This window comes from Epinephelus lanceolatus, chromosome 8, assembly GCF_041903045.1.
Source record: "Epinephelus lanceolatus isolate andai-2023 chromosome 8, ASM4190304v1, whole genome shotgun sequence".
NCBI lineage: Eukaryota > Metazoa > Chordata > Actinopteri > Perciformes > Serranidae > Epinephelus > Epinephelus lanceolatus.
The window spans coordinates 20,372,357-20,392,326 of NC_135741.1; the positions used below are offsets into that span (position 1 = coordinate 20,372,357).

Consider the following 19,970-nt stretch of genomic DNA (forward strand, 5'->3'; position numbering starts at 1 on the left):
TGCCATCACTTGTGAAATGTCACTCAAATTAAAACTCATCAACCACAAACTTAAGACACTCATAATGACCACAAACAGATGCAAAGGAGCAACAAAGAGACACAAAACGACTACAAAGAGGCACGACATGAGCCAAATAAAGGCACAAATTGACCTTTAAAGAGACACATCATGACAACAAAGACATTCAAAGGAACTACAAAGGACACAGTTATACCCCTGAAGACCAAGACACACCAAACTGACTTACTAGCGGCGCTGAAACTCCCTGCTGTGTTGCCTGACATTGCCATGTCTCCCAGAGAAGTTGCACTTGAACAGATCTCAAAGACTACAGCCGATGGTCAACCAACATGTACGTTCTGTGCCTCCATGAGAGGAAATAACTCTTCACACCTGCAAAAAGGGGAAACAGGAAGACCGTCTTGACGCTAGTTAGCCATTTAGTATATTAACAACACAATCCAGTGTTGAAAGACCAAAGCACATTTACTGTGCACCACAACATGACCAAAAAGAGACACAACTAATATACCCCCAGGAGACACAAAATGACTACAAAGTGATGCAAAGAAACTACAAAGACACAAAACGACCACAAAAAGAAACAAAAAAGACAGAAATGTTCCCCAAGAGAGACACAAAATGGCCTCAAAGAGACACGAAACAGTCACAAAGAAACACAAATCAGTCACCAGGACTCCTGTGTAGGAGAGGTGGTGGGGCCTTTTGCACGTCTGTGCCCAGGGGCCCACTTTCTCACAGCCCATGACACCATTAACAGAGACTTACTGACTTTGTTGCCATTTACCACATCTCTCACTTTACCTTACCACCTTACAGCTTTTGTCTCCACCTGTTCTTGTGTATATATATACATATATATATATATATATATATATATATATATATATATATATACACAAGAACAGGTGTATATATATGTATATGTATATGTATGTATGTATGTATGTATATATGTATTTTAATTTCTATTTATTCTTATATTTTCAATATCTATTGCCGTCTTTGTGCTGCTGTAACAACCAAATTTCCCCTCTTGGGATCAATAAAGGTTTAACTTGTCTTATATTTGGGAAGATATTTGCTGGGATTTTCTGCTATTTTGCTGTTTCTTTTCTATTGTCTTAATTTTGTAAATAAAGGATCACATTAAGAACTTGCCATTTTTTTGAGGATTTTATTACGTTCTTAAAGAAAGAGTTGCTACATGGGTGCAAGAAAACTTTCATATTAATACAAGATTACAAGACTACACATGGTGTAAGAAATAAAAAATAAGTTAATTAGATTTAAAAGAAAAAAGGGAAAAAAAAGGTATGACCATAAAGAAATGAGGGGCCCAGTCCATAATGAAAAAAAAAAAAAAATCAAGGAAATTGTTGGCTGTGCTTAAAATATAAACAGCAGGCACTCATCAGTCTAAATTAAAGTCCAAAAAAGGTCCCTAACTTTAATTTTGTATCTAATTTTAACTGCTGCTATACAAAATATTTTATTTTATTTTATTTTATTTTATAGACAGTCACATTAAATGAGACCTAAGTACAGAGTGAAAATTAAACCATTTCATAAATGATAATAATGACAATGGTTATGACATAAAAATATAATAAATAAATAAATAAATAAATAAATAGTATGCATACATGTGGACAACAGCATTACTAATGATAAATAAATGTATTCTAAAACATCCTTGGCAAATGAGCTAAAATATCTGAAGCCTGATTTTCCAAGGTTAGTATTCACTGCAGGAACATATAATGTAAGCCACACCTGAGTTTTTGACACAGGTGTGACAAAAAGTCATTTTTTGAAGTAGTCCTTCATAGTAAAGTAGTAGTTCAGAGAGAGGGCCAGCCCACCTTCTGACACAATGACCGGTGCCATATGGGTCATCAGTAATAAATGTAAGAACTGAGTGATAGACAGCATCCTCCTCTACATCTTTAAAAGTTTTCTGACTTGTGTGGTCACTTTTCCCCAGAACGTAAACATCTGACCATTAGATGACCTTAAATGGTGCCATATATTACATCAAAGGGTAGTTTGTGGTTGCACTGCGGTGTCTGAATGCTGTCCAGATAAGGTTAGAGCAGACACACACACACACACACATCCACCTCTGTTAACATCTGTAGAAAGTTTTGGGTGCAAGTTGAATAGCATTCACTACCTCATCTAAAAATAGAAAATGTTTCCATCTGAGAGAAATATGAGAGTGTGTTTGCTCGTAACCAACTGTGTCGTTTGTCTCATCAAATGTTTGTTTAGGCCGTCATGCAACAGCGGTGCTCCGACTAAATATAATCATGTGGTATTGATTATCTGGTGGTGACAGATGAATTGAGACTACAGGTGCATTTGGTCATCAGTTTATCACACTTATGTACACATGCACCGAATTCATATGGAGTACAGCACCGAATGGGAGAGAAGCAGGAAGAGGAGGTGAAAATATAAACTGCATTTTCCTCAAAGAGTTTAAATAAGAACAACAGATCGTGTCTTGTCCCCAAGTACAGAATGGATGATAAATATCACGGCCTCAGTGGCTTCTTTCAAAGAAATCAGTGCTAACATCCAAACATCTTGGATCCACTCATTTTAATCTGCACATGTTGCCTCTGGGAGATATCATCAGAGAGCATGAAATTGATTTCCAGTCCTATGCTGATGATACTCTGCTGTATATCTCATTCTCTTCTACAAGTCCAATTGAAAAACTGTCATGCTGCATTGACCAAATTAATACGTGGATATCCCAAAGTGGTTTTTTGCACCTCAACAGGGACAAAACTGAGGTTCTAATCATTGGTTCAAAAGAAAAGCAATTTCAATTTAGTACTCATTTACAAAAGCTGGCTGTGAACAAAAAGCGTGAAGTAAAGAGGCTTTGATTGTGACCTGTGTTTTGAACCCCAAGTGAGAAACATTGCCCGTGTGCGAGACACCGAAAAACTTGTTCATGTTTTTATCTCCAGCAGGCTTGACTACTGGAACACCTTGTTCTCAGACCTCTCAAAGAAATCTTTAAACAAACTGCAGATGATCCAAAATGCAGCAGCACGTCTGCTCACCAACATCCAGAACACATTACTCCGGTTTTACAGTCTCTTATCGGCTTCCTGTTCATTTTAAAATTCTGCTTTTAGTTTTTAAATCTCTTACTGGACTGGCTCCTGACTATCTATCTGACATGTTGGGCAAATGCATTCCCTCTAGATCCCTAAGATCTTCCCTAAATGTCCCCCAGAGCAGAACTAAAAAGTATTTTGATGCTGCGTTCAGTGTCTCAGGCCCTCATCTCTGGAACACCCTTCCAGAGGACATCAGACAGACGTTCAGTAGATGGTAGCCAGAAAGAGACTCTTAATGACCACATTCACACCACAAAGAGACAAACAGACACTGCAAAGAGACACAAATAACCACACAAAAGCACAAAACAATGACAAATATGATGGAAAACCACCACACAATCTGCATGTTCTTGTCCTTTGCACTTGAGGTGGTGGGACCTGTTGCATATCTGTGCCCAGGGGCCAACTGTCTTATAATCCACACATGATTCACACCAACACCTACACACTGATGGTAGAGGCTGCCACAATGTGCCAATCTGCCCATCAGGATCTAATCTGGTCCCTGCCAAAGCCACAACTGCTTGTCAAATGAGCAACTTTGGGTTATCAAGTGGGTGTCCTCCTTCCTTGGTGTTCCCGGCACACTGCCTAGATGCCATCTGCTCACTTAGGGGCCCGGTCAGAGTTCTTTCTCTTCATCCAGAGCCACTGGTTTCCCTTTCAGCAGCTCTGGGGAGCCAACTAATGGATCTTTCCTCAAACTCCATTTACCATACATGTTTGTGTCACTCTTTCACTTTTGATGACAGATTATTTCTAACTGCCTTGATAAAAAAAAATCTACATATTGGAAACAGTGTTTTTGAGAGGTGAGTTACAAAAAGACAGTAGGGATAATCAACTGATGCGAATAATCCAATCTTACTATATAATGACGAATACTCTGTGTGTGTGTGGGTGTGGGTGTGTGTGTGTGTCTGTTCCACGTTTTTCTCCTCACTGACTTGGTCAATCCATGTGAAATTTGGCACAGTGGTAGAGGCTCATGGGAGGATGCGAATGAAGCAATATTACATCAATTGGCCAAAGGGGGGCGCTATAGCAACCGATTGAAATTGCAAACTTTGAATGGGCATATCTCATGCCCCGTATGTCGTAGAGACATGAAACTTTGCACAGAGATGCCTCTCCTCATGAGGAACAAATTCAAGAACCCATAACTTCCGGTTATATAGATTTTCCGCCATTTTGAATTTTTTGAAAAACACTTAAAATCGATGTCTTCCTAGGAAGTTTGACCGATCTGCATGAAACTCGGTGAACATAATCTAGGGACCAATATCTAAAGTTCCCTCTTGGCAAAAGTTGGAAAACTAAAACTGAGCTTCTATAAGGCAATGAATATTGTGGAGAGCGTGGCTCATCACATAAAGGTGTATAACATCTCAAGGGTTTCACCCATCACCACACAACTTTGTAGGCATATGACCACACATAATCTGAGGGGACCCCTCCATTATTGACCCCATCAAACAAAATGGGGGCGCTAGAGAGCTAATATCTTATCTAGGCCTAACCCCCATATGGATTTTTACTAAACTTGGTAGATATGTAGAACAGGATGGCTCAAGGTGACTGGAGAAATTTAACTCTAATTGGCAACTGGGTGGCGCTATAACAACAGAAAAATGCTTAAAAATGACTAAAATGCGACCGATCGCTGTGGCTCCCCCTGTGGCCGAATTTTTATTTTTATGTTTTCCTAATTTTTGGTATGACTAAGTCATGGTATGGTATGCTGTACTCAATGGGTATGGACTAGTAATAGTTAATTGGAAAAAATAGACAAAAGGAGCACGGTGCTTTTGTGTAACTTTTGTGGTCAGTGTAGCAGGTTCAGTTACTTACAATGGATGAGCTCTACTGCAGCCATGCTACGGTGGATGTGCCACGCAGTGTCTGTGTCCCATGTTGTTCCAGGGATGATGTTTCTCTGTAGGCTGACATGGAAGTTAGCATCGCACTCGTTCCCTCGTCAAAAAGCCTCTGGGATTTTTCCACTGGATCATTGTTGAAAATAAATTGTGTGGCAAACAAACATTTATGATACTTAAAGGTTTTGTTTTGCAAGATAATCTTTGAGAATTTACACCATTTTAACAGTCATTGAAGCCCATATGCAATTGCTAACACTAAAAAGCTAACGTTAAGCTATAAACAAACCACACTACAGTCGCATGACCTAACGTTACCACCATAACAAGACTGCAAAGCCGTGTTCGGTTTGGGACAGCCTGGCATGATGACATTCTGTGGTCTCATTTTGGCCACTTGTTTGCAACTGCCTTTTTAAGACACATAGAAGCTTCAAAGGTCACAATTGGGGTATTTACTGATGTATTTCATGTAGTGAAACAAAATGTGACAGTCTCTTAAGCTGTTGTGAACCACAGTCCTTATTTATAGAAAATGGTGTATCATGATCATCTAATCATGTGGCATATATAACGGATCCGTGTGCCTGTGTGTCAGTGTGACTGTTGATCTAAAAGACAGCCCGAAGACTGAAATGTTACCATGGAGGGAGATATAAGTTAATACATTTATCCCAGAAAGGACTCAAATCCTGCATTTCATTAAGTCCTTGTGGCTCAAGTGTGCTCAATTCATGGATCCAAAATGCTTCCCTTCTTAAAAGTTAGTTGACTCCCTCTTGGATTGGGTTGTACTTTTTTTGTACTAACAAATTTAAGGGTCCCATTTCTAATGGCAGCCTTATACTCAGCAGTTCTTGGTTTGAGATGATGTTTTGTTTGGCCCACACACATTAAACCACAAGGACATTTCAAAATGTAAATGACGTGTAGAAAGACAATTAATTCATTCTTTGATGCCATATTTCTTTCCTGAATGGGGGGGATTGAATGTTTTGGTGTCATATATATTTGAACAGTGTGCACATTTTCCACATTCATAATTTATAATAAAATTGGATTTATATATTTAAAAAAATGTGCTTGGAAGACACTTTTGAAGGATGTGGAAGAAAAAATATTGAAAAAGAAAAGTGATTATTAGTCATGTGACCCCTGGGCACCTATGAGTGCTCATGTGATTCTGTTGAGCAAACCTGAAGAAGCCACGGTGACGGGTGAAACACGTTGTTCGCTCTCAATAAAATTACAGTAATTCAGTTCAGTGTGCGGTGGTTTCTGTTTCTTATTTTATCTGTGATGTTCCTGCGGCCGACCAGCACCTGATCCTTGAGACTGGCTGTGCAGAGGGAGCTCTCTTTACTTACATCTATATCTAACCACAGACCTTATGTCAGACATTTCACCAAAAACCCATTCAAAATAACCCACTGACTTCGAGACAGGGGAACCTTGGGTTTAAGGACTCATTCCTGGGGCACTCTAGCAAGTCCCTGAAATTCAGTTATGACTTTTGGTGTGCCAAATCAATATCTTCAGTGTCTCCATCTGCCCACCCCTGTTGTAATTTGCATCTAACGCAGAAAGTTCATCTGAGTGAGCACAGGCTACAGAGCATGTGTGTGGGAGTGTGTGTCCATACGAGCAGCTCTGCATTCCAGGGGGATAACCTTATCTCTCTCCTGCTGAGCTTATGGACCTCCGAACTGTAGGGCAACACTCACACACACACATACACACTCCAGTTCACATGCATAAACAAACAAGCAGAGGTGCGGTGGTAAAAGAGAGTGAAGCAACTCAGACACATTGGAAATCATCTGACACAGACAATAATCACACACTCATCCGTTGTCTTTCAGATTCAACTACATCAGTGTATTGTTACATCCCTCCATTGACTAACATGTTGGGAGATCTGCCATATCCTTTGTATAATCACATAGACAAAGAAAACTGATTTATCTGTTGTTGTGCTTCAGGGTCAGTCTGCATAAACATCAAATGTAAATGCACTCAAGTGACCACTACCTGTTGTCTGAATGGACTGAATGGTGACAATGCACAAGATTGTTCTAAGGCCATCAGCAAGGGTTCTTAAAATGTAAAACAGGGCTTTCAGGTGCACTTGTGTACTTGCCACTGGAGCAAAAAAAACATTTGTACAATCACAATAGGTGTTTGGGAGCTCACTTCTTTTCAAACACATGAAAGGACACTGGAGGACAATGTGGCCACCACCCCTCCAACACCTTTAATCACAGCTTCATCATCAATGCCACTAAAGAGGGAGACTATCTTTGCAGATGTGTGACATTATACGTCTTCAAGTTATCTACACTCACGTCCTCATCCTCTCAGAGAAATAAAAACAAGAAATTAATCTTGGATAAGAATAGTTTGCACAAAGAAACGGCAGATAAATTATGATGTTGGATTCTTGTCAGCTGGAAGAAAAAGACAGAAAATGAGGATGATTCTCTGAAATTCTTTTTTTTTACATTGATTAAATCTGACTTTTGTCAGCTTCAGGGGTGGTTCAGGGGTCACTGGAGATTCAGGCTCACACTTAGCAGTAAAATAAAACAAACTCCGCTCACATTTCTGGCCATAGGTCAGGCTATTCTCATTAACTGTTCATACTTACACTTATGAAAACTGATGCACTATTATTGGTATATAATCTGTCATTGTGAGCCAGGAGACTGTGATCATGTAGTCTCCATAAACAGATACCTGCACATGCAGAATCTGTGTGCAATGGGTCCAACAAACCCTGAACATTTACCTGGAAGGCTGCATTTCGGTGTTGCCTAAACCTAGGCATGCGTGTCTGTTGCCTAAACCTGACCAAGGGCTTTCAAACCTAGCCATGTGCTTTCATAAGATAAGATAAGATACACCTTTACTGATCCCATAATTGAGAAATTCCAGAGAGAGTTCCCTGACCAGGAATCAAACCCAGGCTGCGGCGGTGAGAGCGCCGAATCCTAACCACTAGGCCACCAGGGAAGGTCTCATTGCCTAAACCTAACCATGCGTGTCTGTTGCCTAAACCTGACCATGGGCTTCCAAATGGGACAAGGTTGGAATGAAAATGTGTTGGTTATTTCCTAAGACATTTTTCAGGTTACGTGACGTTCAATACATTCTCACCCCAACCTCGTCACATATTGATGTGCTTGGTCATGGACTTTCCACGTCCACATACGACGTGCAAGGTGCCCTGGGTGCGTTGGTTGTTGACGGTCTGGGACACTGTGTCAAGTTCTGCCTGTTACATGCATTGTCTGCTTTCAAAATACACTTCGGTTTTTACAGGAAATTTAACGTCTACATACTATGTCTTTCAAAATAAACACATTACGGCACATTCGGCAACAACAGGAAGTGGTTAGGTTTAAGAAAATAGAACAGGGTTTGGCTTTAGAATCTTTTAGAAAGTCTGTGTTTGTTGGCTGATGATAAATGATGCCTTTTTTGTTTGTTTCTGATGCCACAAGTCACTACCCAAGTGTTGGATTCAACGAAGTGAGACCGTGTCACATACTTAACGTAATGTAACATGACATGGCCAAATCTTTTTCTAAACCTAACAGTATGGACATTTATTTAGAAGACGCTTGAAGGACTGGGTAACCTGTTCTGGATGACCCCAAATTAACATAATAAATTTTTTTGTTAAAACTTATCACAAGCTGAGGGTATCATAACTTCCTGACCAACCTTGTGTTTGTCTTTTTAAAAGTGTTTCCATTTACTTCATTTGATAAAACTAAACTCAACAAGATTACGATAAGCCAGAGGTAGGCTCATACATGTCCATTTAATCAATAAACTGTTGCCAACATTTGTGTACAAAAAGCTTTAATCATATTTTTAGACAGTTTCCTTCTATTTTCATTCACTATTAATTTCAGAGAGCCACATTTCTCTTGGTGGGGGATTAGCAGGCTTCCACCTTGTTGGAATATCTTCCGGCATTAGTTTGTAAAACCTCCCTAAGATAAGACTGAATGAAGATTTGTCTTCCACAGTATTTTATTTTAGTTTTAAGAGATTTCAGTGAACAGTTTCAGCCGTCTCCGCCGGCTGGTTCATCCCTGAGGCGGGAGAGGAGAGAACATCTGTTCTGCAAAACTTCTCATGTCTTCACGTCCTTTCAGTGTCATGAGGTCACCTCGACCCTGTTGTAACACAAATTGTCAGCCATACAGACCAACTGCTCTCCTCAGAAGAGCAAATTCAACAGTGTGTGATCAGCTGTTTTCAACATACACTGTGTGAGTGTGTGTGTGGGTCAGGTCAGGTGGATGTTTCATTTCGTCATGATGTTTCTGTTTTTTTGTGACTGAGATAAACACACAGATCATCATATTAACACAATAAGTACCACTTTTGTACATGTTAGAGATGTTTTTTTTTTATTAAGCTCTTAAACACATTTTTACTTTCATCCTCAGCAGCAGACTCACGCCTCAGATTACTTTCACGTGTGTCTCTGCTATTTGCTTTTTGTTTTTACTGCTGCCCTGCCCTCCTGACCTCCAGTCTACGTGGCGTCGGCGTCAACAAGCGCTCTAACGACGTGTGAACTTTTGGGCATGCAGTGACAATGGCGCCTTTTAGACAGGTGCATATACACCCCCATCACCAACCACCCACCCACCCACCCACCCACCGCTCACCCTGCCACCGAGGAGCTTTCAGGCTCTTTGCAATGCTAAAGAGGACCTCTGAAGGCTGTGACATTCCTGTCTAATGGCTGGCACCTGATATTCAGACTCACAGGATGTGTGCAACAACAATAAACCCCAAAATTAAGGAGAAGGACTCGTATCTTAACAACGTGACAAATATGATACACAAGAAAATAAAAAGAATTACCAGGTTTCCATGATGAGAATCTTCTTTTTTAAGCACAGTTCAAGCACATATGCAAAACAAAGTAAAAGTGAATCATAAAACAAGCAAATAATCGCGACATTTACGGTAAAATAGGATATGTGTAGTGTAATATATAAATAAAATACGGAAATGACACTGCCTTAAACGATAAAATAATTGGGGACGAGAACCAATGTTTAGAAGATGTGATGACGAGGAGCAGCATCACTCTTTCTCACTGTTTCCCTTTTATTACTTTATAATGAATTCTGGTAATTCTTGCACATGTCAGTTATACAGATAAGAAGGGCACAAGTTTGATTTTCGAGCGTGGAGCTGCTTTCAATTACGCACACACTTTACGCACAATTACGCACTGTGAACCCCGTTTCCTCTCGGGGTTATATCCCATGGGTCGCTGCATGTCACGCCACCCGAAGGCACAACATATAACAAGGCCTTGTCTGGGTTTTAATCACGTCATCATATTGTTCCTGTCAGCTCGGTTAATTTTTTACTTCGGATCGTGCTGTGAGCAAGTCGGAGAACAGCGCCTCTTTTATCTGGACGGACTTATTCCCCGCAGAGAGGCAAAGAGAGAGGGGGGATGCGGCCAGGATCAGCTGAGGAGTGCCTTATGTTGTGGGAGCAAAGAGAACAGAGCGTTTGTCTCCTGTGCACCCTCTCAAAAGAAATCTCTCCACCTCTCCGGGCTGCCTAAAACCCTCGTCGCAGAGGCACACAAAAAGCGCCACAAAAAGGCAACACGCTGGCAAATGGATCGTGTATGACAGTGAATGGGTCTGAGTGTTCTCAAACTATTTTAAAATGTCACCATTATACTAGATGTGTGTGTATGTGGAAATATACAGTACAATATAGCCTGCCGCCTCATACAGACAGACAGACCATTAATGAGCCGACAGAGGACGCTCCAGCTTCAGTTTGCCATCACGCACGTTGTGAAGGAATGGACACAGTGGAGAAATGTTTTAAGGTACAAGAAAGCCATTTTTTCCCTAAAATCCTCATTGAATCAGACATGATCTGTTGATTTATTGTTTTCCCCGCATTTAAAAGCATACTTGTGCACATGTAACATCGTTCAAATGCATTGAAAAGAAAATTTTGGCCTAACTTTACTTTAAATTAATTTCTATTCACATGAAATGACAAAATGTATGAGGAGTGGGACATAAGAGCCGTGAAATGCACAGTTGGAGTTGCGCTTTGCAACAGTTTTGGGCACATTAGGCACCTGTGTTGAGTGGAGCTGGTGGCGCACGGGGTGTGTCTTTGGGCGGAGATCTGCCCACCCACCCCGCTGCTTCTCCCCTCTGGTTACTATATGAGGAGGCAACTTTGCGATCCCTGAACAAGATACAGATAACCCTGGTTGTTGTCCTGTTGATCCCTCCGCTCGACTGAAGTCTGCAGCTGTCTGAGGGAGCGATCATTGGATCTGAGCGCACTCCGCCGTGGGAATTATTATTATTTTGAACTATCGGTGCAGCCAGACCTCAAGATGCCTCGGTCATTCCTTGTCAAGAAGTATTTTTCCAACAAGAAGCCGTGCTACAGGGAGAGCCAACTTGAGAGCCAAACTGGTAAGTGTTTTTGTCTCACTGATTGACTGAATCTGATGCATCTGTGGTCAAATCTGACATGCTGAGTGAGTCACCGTCAGTAAGGAAAACACAGACCCATGTGGCACAAAAAATAAGTTTGTTTGTGGGTGCAAAACAAGTGTTTCTGGTGACCTGGAAAATGTGCTAAAGCTAGATGGATGAGGATTATATTGAAAGCAGGCTGCAACAAGACACCCAAGAATGAAAACAAGTTTAGTGCTTGATTAGATTATCTGTCCATTACAACCCACCTGACTTCCTTTTCTCTGTGTTGCCAGCTTTTGTCCCAGAAAGCTTTCCCCGGGCTGAACTCCCAACGCAGAACAACAGCTCTGCCCTGACCTGCTACCCCACCAACCCATTCTTCAGCAGCATGGACACCCTGCCTGCCCCTCTCTCCCCGATCACCCCTGTGTCCCTCTCCCCTTCACCGCTTGGCCCTCTGGACCTCAGCAGCTCTCCCTCCAGCAGCAGCAGCGAGGAAGAGGATGATGGCGGGCGTACTTCAGATCCCCCCAGCCCGGATATCATCCAGCACATCTACCACTGCCTGCACTGCAGCAACAGTTACACCAGCCTGTCAGCACTGTCCCACCATCAGATGTCTCATTGTGCGCCACAGCAGCAGATGCCTTCTCTGCACACTGAGGTCTCTGCACGCCCAGCCTTCCACTGCAAACACTGCCCAAAGGAGTACACCAGCCTGGGGGCCCTGAAAATGCACATTCGCTCACACACTCTGCCCTGTGTGTGCCCCACCTGCGGCAAGGCCTTCTCCAGACCATGGCTGCTCAGAGGACACATCCGCACACACACAGGTATGCACCAAAAGCACCTCTTCACCTGTGAAAAGCCACACTGATTTCCAATCTCTGTTGACTTGTAAATGTAACAGCTGGTTGCACCACATGCTCATTGATATTCATTGATGTCTTGTGACGTGTGAGCAAATGTTATTGCTTAGCATGGCACAATCTAATCTCAGACTCAGAATAGCCACGCATAAAAAAGGGTAAATCTGCATTCAGTAAGTTAGGGCAGTGTTCCTGCTCTTTTGTTAGTTATCTGTCGATCATTTGAAAAACAATAGCCAGAGGACAGACCTTTGGCCTGGTGTAGAAGTGTATTCCTGATGCTAATGTTTTTGTCTTTTTAAAACCAGGTGAGCGCCCCTTCGCTTGTCAACACTGCAACCGGGCTTTTGCTGATCGATCCAACCTGCGTGCCCACCTGCAGACCCACTCTGAAGTGAAGAAGTACCAGTGCGGCTCCTGCTCGCGGACCTTCAGTCGCATGTCCCTGCTGCACAAACACACCGCCTCTGGATGCTGCCCTGCCTCATAGACTCACATTCCCTGAACTGTTCCCACGAGCCATTAGAAGCTGGTTGGGTTTCCCACCGATTGGAGCCAGGACAGTGGACTCTAAAGCCACGACCGGACAGAAAACTGGAGTTGCTGATCTAAAATGCCTTCTTAAGTGCTCTCTGTCAGTTGAGGTCATGTCGGTATCCGCAGCACATCTCTGCTGCGTCCTGTCAGCCGTGTGTATGAGAGTGTGATTTGAGGGCAGCTGGACATGCAGTTAATTCCCAGGAAACTCCATCGGTGCCGGCCGGTCCGGGACTCTGGCCATGTTGCAGCTGCTTGGGGTGTGTGTATGTGGGGATGTCATTCCTCACCATACTATACATACATGGCATGTGTGTGTATGAGCAAGTGTGTGTATGTGTTGAGACAGCTGTCTGTGTATGGTGTACTGTGGAGGCAGGGCGCTGAGAGACGTGTTAGCTGTGACCTCGACGACAGGTGACCCCCCGCTCGCCCCTCCTCATGCCACAAACTCCACCACACACTCATTGTGTGTCATGGGACATGAAAGGACCACTTAAACTTGACCAATCTTGTCATTTAGCAGTCTAAAGTGACATTTATTTAGCTTTTTGGGAAAGTTTTGACCTACAGTTTTTATGACCTATTTTGTTGAACATGCCTTTCACATGGGAATACTGTGCCTTTTGCTGCCACATGTAAATAAAAGCTTTGTTTTTTAAATGATAAATGCTGTGGACCTGTTTGTGTGAACATTAATTAGTATTTCAACAGTCGCTGTATTAACTCACAGCTCCAAATGAGTTCATCAGGACAGACATGACAGTTTCTGAATGGGAAGATAGAGCTGTGTGTGTCAGGAGGTGCAGGGACGGGTTTGTGTGATGTTGAGTGATAGGGGGAACACCTGCACACACCTGCCGGGCTGTCAGCACTCACGGAGAACACATGCTAAAGAGGTGAGGGGGGATGCACACAGGTGGGAGAAGGAGAGGTGAGCAACAAAAAAAAAATGGCATGAAGATGTGGAAGATGCTGAGCAAGAAAAAAGATCCTCCCGAGGGCCAGAGCGGAGCGAATTCTGCAGAATAAAAATCAGTGTGAAATTAGCTGAGTGTGGGAATCCCACTGACCCACTTCCTGCTGTAGGAGCGGCCACAGATGGAAGCTGAAATCTTAGGCCCAAGACCAACAAATACACAACCCAGAGAGTCAGGCTCCGGACAGCTCAGGACTGACACACATCCACTCCAGTCTGTGCAGCCATCTGCTCAGTAATGGCTACACTCTGGTTACCTTGTAGGAACTTTGGGAGGAAGTTTGCGCTCATGAGCCCAGCTGAGGGTGAACATCCAGGGTGCACATATGGCAGCAATGTGTCTACAATTCCCCCCTGCCCTCCTGACCCATACACACACTGACGCCAGCATGTCTTGGTGAGGTAACAACGCGTTTCCTTCCAATAGCTCTCAGTGTTGAGAGGTGGATGCACGTGTGTGTTTGTGTGAAGGGGGGGTTGAAGAGGCTCTCAAAAAGCTTGGGATCAGATTGCATGACTTAGCTTGCCCAATGTAAACAGCACTCGAAAGACTGCGTGACAGCCACACACACACACACACACACACACACACACGCAGACATATTGAATAAAAAGCTTTACTTTGATCAAGGGGGATTTTTCGTTCGTCTGCCTATCGGCTGTTTTGAAGCGAGAGGTTAGAGTCATTTAGCTGCTGCACACCTACACAGGTAATGAGTCAGAGAGGCAGAGAAGCAGGCCACAGGGGAGTGACCTCCACCTGAACCGCAGACAGTGACAGATTTGGTGGGCACAGAGAAGGGGGCGGCAGGGATGGTTGAGTTACAGTTTTTCTTTTACAATTGCTAACAAGCATTTATTTTTTCTTAAGAGTCTTTTATAAACTTTTAACAGAGCAACACACAGTGAGCCAAACAGTTAATTTCATGCGCAATACCACATTTTCTTTGTTACAGTTTGTCACACTCAGTGAAACTGGGCTCCACCTGATCTTCATCATACTCCGCAGAGCAGAAGTCGTCTCTTGTAAAGGTGTTTGCACTTTTATTGGTTTCGTACATTTTCACACTTTTTTTTTTTTACAAAACAGTTAAAGTTTTTCTCATTTGCTTGAACCCATTGGTCCATTCAGATGTTTCCTTTTCAGAACAATTTCACACGCAGACCTGAACTGAAAAATGACGCTAGCCAAAATGATGGTAAAACATGCAACAATGCATCCACCGTAGTGTAAAACAAATATATAATAAAAAATCCAAGGCAAAAAGTAACAAAATACAACAAGAAAACTTGAAACTACACAACAATACTCAAAACAAACAAATAAAACCACTAATGGCATTAATTACAGCAATGACAACAAATACCCTTACTGTATTGAAATTGTTAGAAAAACCCCCATGAATAAATAAATAGATTAATAAATAAATAAATAAATAAATAAATAAATAAATAAATAATAATAATAATAATAATAATAATAATAATAATAATAATTATAATAGCAATAATAATAATAAAATTTGATGACTTTAGACCCGCCGAGACAAAATCAAAGAAGACTTGCAAATCCACTTGGACTTTAACATTAATGACTTGTGACTCCACTTGAACCTGAGCCTTTTGACTTAAATTTACTACGTCCTCCCACACCCAAAGATTAAAAAGTATGATATTTAAAAAGTGTGCCAAGAATCAAATAATTTGTCCCCATTTTCTAAAACAACTAACGGTAACGCTGTTCAATCCCAGCAAGTCGATGCGTCATTCTCCAGATTCATTTTTGTTTGAACCAATCTGACATCACACAGTTGCAGGAGAGGACCATGAAGAACTAAGATTACATTAGTGAGCGCCGGCTGGAAAAAATGAAAGATGATGTCATTTAAACAAAAAAGAAATTGCAGTATGCAAAATTACTCAAAAATTGAGACTGGAAATGGAGATGGAGATGGAACAACCGACTTTGTACAACATTCTGAGCTGCACAAAGAACGGTAAGTTGAGGCTAGTAGCTCAGTCCATAGAGACTTGGGTTGGGAACTGGAGGGTCGCCTATTCAAGTCTGCCTGTTCAAGTCAATATGGAGCGTGGACTGGTAGCTAGAGGTACCAGTTCACCTCCTGGGCACTGCCGAGGTGCCCTTGAGCAAAGCACCAAACCCCCCAACCGCTCAGAGCGCCTGTCATGGGCCCCACTCTGACATCTCTCCACTTAGTGCATGTATAGGTCCTGTTTGTGCATGTGTGTGTTCGGACCTGTGTGTAATTGACAACAGAGTGAAAAAATTGAATTTCCCCTCGGGGATTAATGAAGTATATAAAATTAAAATTAATATAACATAGTTAGTGAGCAAATGCTAAGCTAACGTTAGCGTAACAGCTAAGTAACTTTTTAACAAACTTGTTTCAACAAATAAATACAAATTTTAAAAAGCACCAAGTGCAATTTGACTTGTTTGAGACTTGAAACTCAAAGTTTAAGGCTTGTGACTTGGAAAACAAAGACTTTGTCCTGCCTCTGGCTAATGGTATATTCCACAACCATTGGATGTTCTAACTGTGTTGAGAGTTTTGAAAATGTGACTATACATCGTGACTATACAAAAGGGTGTTAGCGACTGTAAAATAAAAACTGGAACAGATGGAGAAGACACACAATGTGTCAAAAGCTGCTGTCGAGTTAGATGATATTCAGTTTTCACCTTAGGATATTTAAACTCTACCTCCGAAAATCTACACAAAACACGCCACTAAACAGCCTGTCGTTTCTGATATGTTTCGGCCGTTTTGAAATCCAACTCTGACACCTTGCTGGGGGGACATTTTTCTGGTTTGCAGTGTGTAGGAGGCAGTCTATCACCCCGTAGCTTTGAGGCAATGAGATCACTGGACCTGTCAGTGTGTGTTTGTGTGTGTGCGTGATATCATATATTGGTCTCCTCAAAGTGTTTTAATGTTCGCAGTGTCACGCATGCGGCCCCTGACTAATGTGACATTCCTGAGCCATTAGTGACAGACACACAATACCGCCATCGAACAGAAAAAGAGGGCTGTTCTGTCTGCTGTCCTTGCACTCTGCTCTTGAGTCAAAGTAATAATTTGATTTTCCTGTAACAGGAAATAATGTTATGCTGACCTAATTACGCAGAAAAGGGGATTGCCATTCATTTTAATTTCTCACATGTGTTATTCTCATGGAAAGAATGTCTAAGCATTTTTGCTTCGCTCTAATAAATGAAAACAATAAAAATGTAATTGCTCCTTTTTGCACATACTCCCAGTGAATTGGAAGTCTGGATGTTGCTTCATGAATTGGCTTTGTGTACACAAAAGCTGATGTTTGACAGTTTGCAGCCGCATGAGTTTTATTTGGTTATAGAGTGCCGTCATCTTGGAAACAGAAAATGCACGCCTCTCTCTAAACAGTCATCCCGTGAAGAGCCGTAAGAGGGGCTTCACATGTGTGTAACAGAACCAATTTCTCTCCACTCCTAAATTAAACAATGGGAAGCAGCGCTCTTTCCGCCGTGTAGGACTAACATTTTTGAAAGCTGAAACTGCATTTACCCCCTCTACTGCTCTGCTCTGAGTGTATGTATGTGTTTGTGGTAATGTTTGGGACACAGGAAGTGGCCTGTCAGTCTTGTTTAAACACAGCCCTTCCAAAAAGTGCTGATATAAAGCATCTGGGCGCGGCTACAGCTGTTTGTGTGTACACTGATGTATGAGAGTGTTTGTGGATCTCTTCCAGGGATTCACGGTGCTCCACATCGCAGAGGAGAGAGGGTACAGTATATTGTTGAAATCAGAGCTGGCGGGGGTTGCAGAGCTGAATCACTGGAGGACCAAATTCGTGCCAAGAAGGTTAAGTCACTGGGTTAAAGTTTCAAACCCTCGTACAAGCTGCAACGCTCTTACACAATGTCACTGTCAACCTCGTCTGCTGGGTCTGGACTCTCTCATCTACCTTTATCCTTTAAAAGATATTTTAAAAATGTATGAAATAACAAGAAGCATTCAGGATGGGGAAACAAATAGCATGAGGCTTGAAGGAGAGGGTGAACTGGGGATAAGAGGATGATAATGGGATAAGGAAAGACGAAGCAATGAGGGAGAAGAGATTGGACATTGGGGGGGGGGTCTGGTGAAGAATGAATGTTTCTGTTCGTGGGCCGTTTATCAAATCAGTAGGGAGGAGAATTTGCTGAGGAATGCCACATGTTGCAATGTAGACTTGATCAATGACATGTGCTGTGAGGGCTGAGAGATACGCTCACTGTGGATGCTTTTCTTGTGAGGGTTTTGTACATTTCTGGATGATTTCAGGACTTCGTAAAGTCTTAACATGGATGCTTCTGCACACAAAGAGCTCAAATCTCTGGCCAAATGAACCAGTTTTAACCAAGGACAGGATGTGGTCTCTAGGAGGGGGTACACGCCATTTCCTGCCCACCTCCGCACTCCTGCTGTCCCTCTTCAATGGTGTGTGTGTGTGTGTTATGTGGCTGGTGCTGTGTTTCCTCCTAAACACAGGCCCTCTCTGTCCCACAGGGTCAGAGGGTAGAGGATGAGTCATAAAGGGACAGGAGAGTAAACACATGAGACGTGTTGTGTGCAACAGGTTTCCAAGCTTGTGCCATCCAGAGCTGCGTACACACACAGTTCCATTACACCCAAATAGTCAATGGAACAGATCATCCGAAAATTGAAACACATATTTTTCCTCTTACCTGTGGTGCTATTTATCAGTGTAGATTGTTTTAGTGTGAGTTGCCAAGTGTTAAAGATATCAGCTGTAGAGATGTCTGCCTTCCCTCCAATATAATGGAACTAGATGGCACTCAGCTTGTGGTGCTCAATTTGAAAACACTCAACAGCAACGTCTCTTTTCAGAAATCTCGACTCGGTTACTCAAGATAATCCACAGACGCTGTTGTGAGCTGTTTTAACACGTTCTTGCCTCATCTTTGTCAGTGGACTTTTATGTATAAACATGACACATACACGTATCCTCCTGCGTCTTGTTAGATCCATATAGTCTTTTTTAATATACATGCACAAAGTAGGTAAAACAGCTTGTCTTTTATGTTAATGTGTAGATGCACACTTCCTTCTGCATAGTGATAGAGTTGGCAGGTGTAGCTCGGTAGAAAGAAAATAGTTCCTACATGAAACTGCTCACAACAAGGTCTGTGGATTATCTTGAGTAACCAGGTCATGATTTTTGGAAAGAGACATTGCTGTTGAGTTTTTGAAATGTGTTTTTAGGCACTTTGAGCACCACAATCGGAGTGCCATCAAGTGCTTTCGTATTCAAGTGAAGGCAGACATCTCTACGGCTGGTATCTCCAACACTTGGCAACTCACACCAAAACAATCTAGACTGAAAAATAGCACTACAAGTAAGAGGAAAAATATGTGTTCACTTCACCATACACGAGGATGACAAATAGAAGGACTCCATGTCTCAGTGACCTCGGGGTTGAATATCACACATCTCTGAGTCTGATCCTGCAGGCTGCTGCCATCTGGCACAGTTACACTTTATCTGATTAATGTCGTGTAATGTGACTGAAAAAAGGAGACAGCATGGTTTACTGTGCAGCGGAACACATCACACAATACTAGTTTCTTATGTTGTTTCAGCAGTGGGAGGTTAGAAGTTGTTCTACTTTCCAGAGACCTTGTTTCAGCAGCGTGACCTCACAGCCTCGCTACATCCACATTTGTTGCGCAGAGCGAAGTGATTGTGGTTGCATCAGTGGTAATGTGACCGTGGCTTAACACACTTCATTTCACTGATTAGCACACCTTCGCCCAGAGAGACAGAGAAGGGGGGGAGGTAGTGAAAATACAGGGATTGCTTGGAAGGACAAACTCTGGGCTCTGACTTACTGAAGGTTGAAGAATCAGTGAAGTCAGTAAGTGGTATCCTGCACATTCAGAAATTTCAGTGGCATAGATGGATTACTGAACAAGCCTACTGGGCACAGACCCAGGGACCCAAGAAGTGTCAGGGGCCCCCTTGGCCTTCACCTG

At 42.3% G+C, this 19,970-nt stretch overlaps 1 protein-coding gene across 1 annotated transcript; it reads left to right on the forward strand.

Annotated features, from left to right (window-relative positions):
* The first annotated feature begins 11,276 nt into the window (after positions 1-11,276).
* Positions 11,277-13,620, forward strand: snai1b (snail family zinc finger 1b). Its single transcript, XM_033628335.2, has 3 exons — positions 11,277-11,538; positions 11,838-12,377; positions 12,722-13,620. The coding sequence occupies exons 1-3, from the start codon at positions 11,457-11,459 to the stop codon at positions 12,901-12,903; spliced, it is 804 nt and encodes a 267-aa protein (XP_033484226.1). The 5' UTR covers positions 11,277-11,456; the 3' UTR covers positions 12,904-13,620.
* Positions 13,621-19,970: the final 6,350 nt, after the last annotated feature.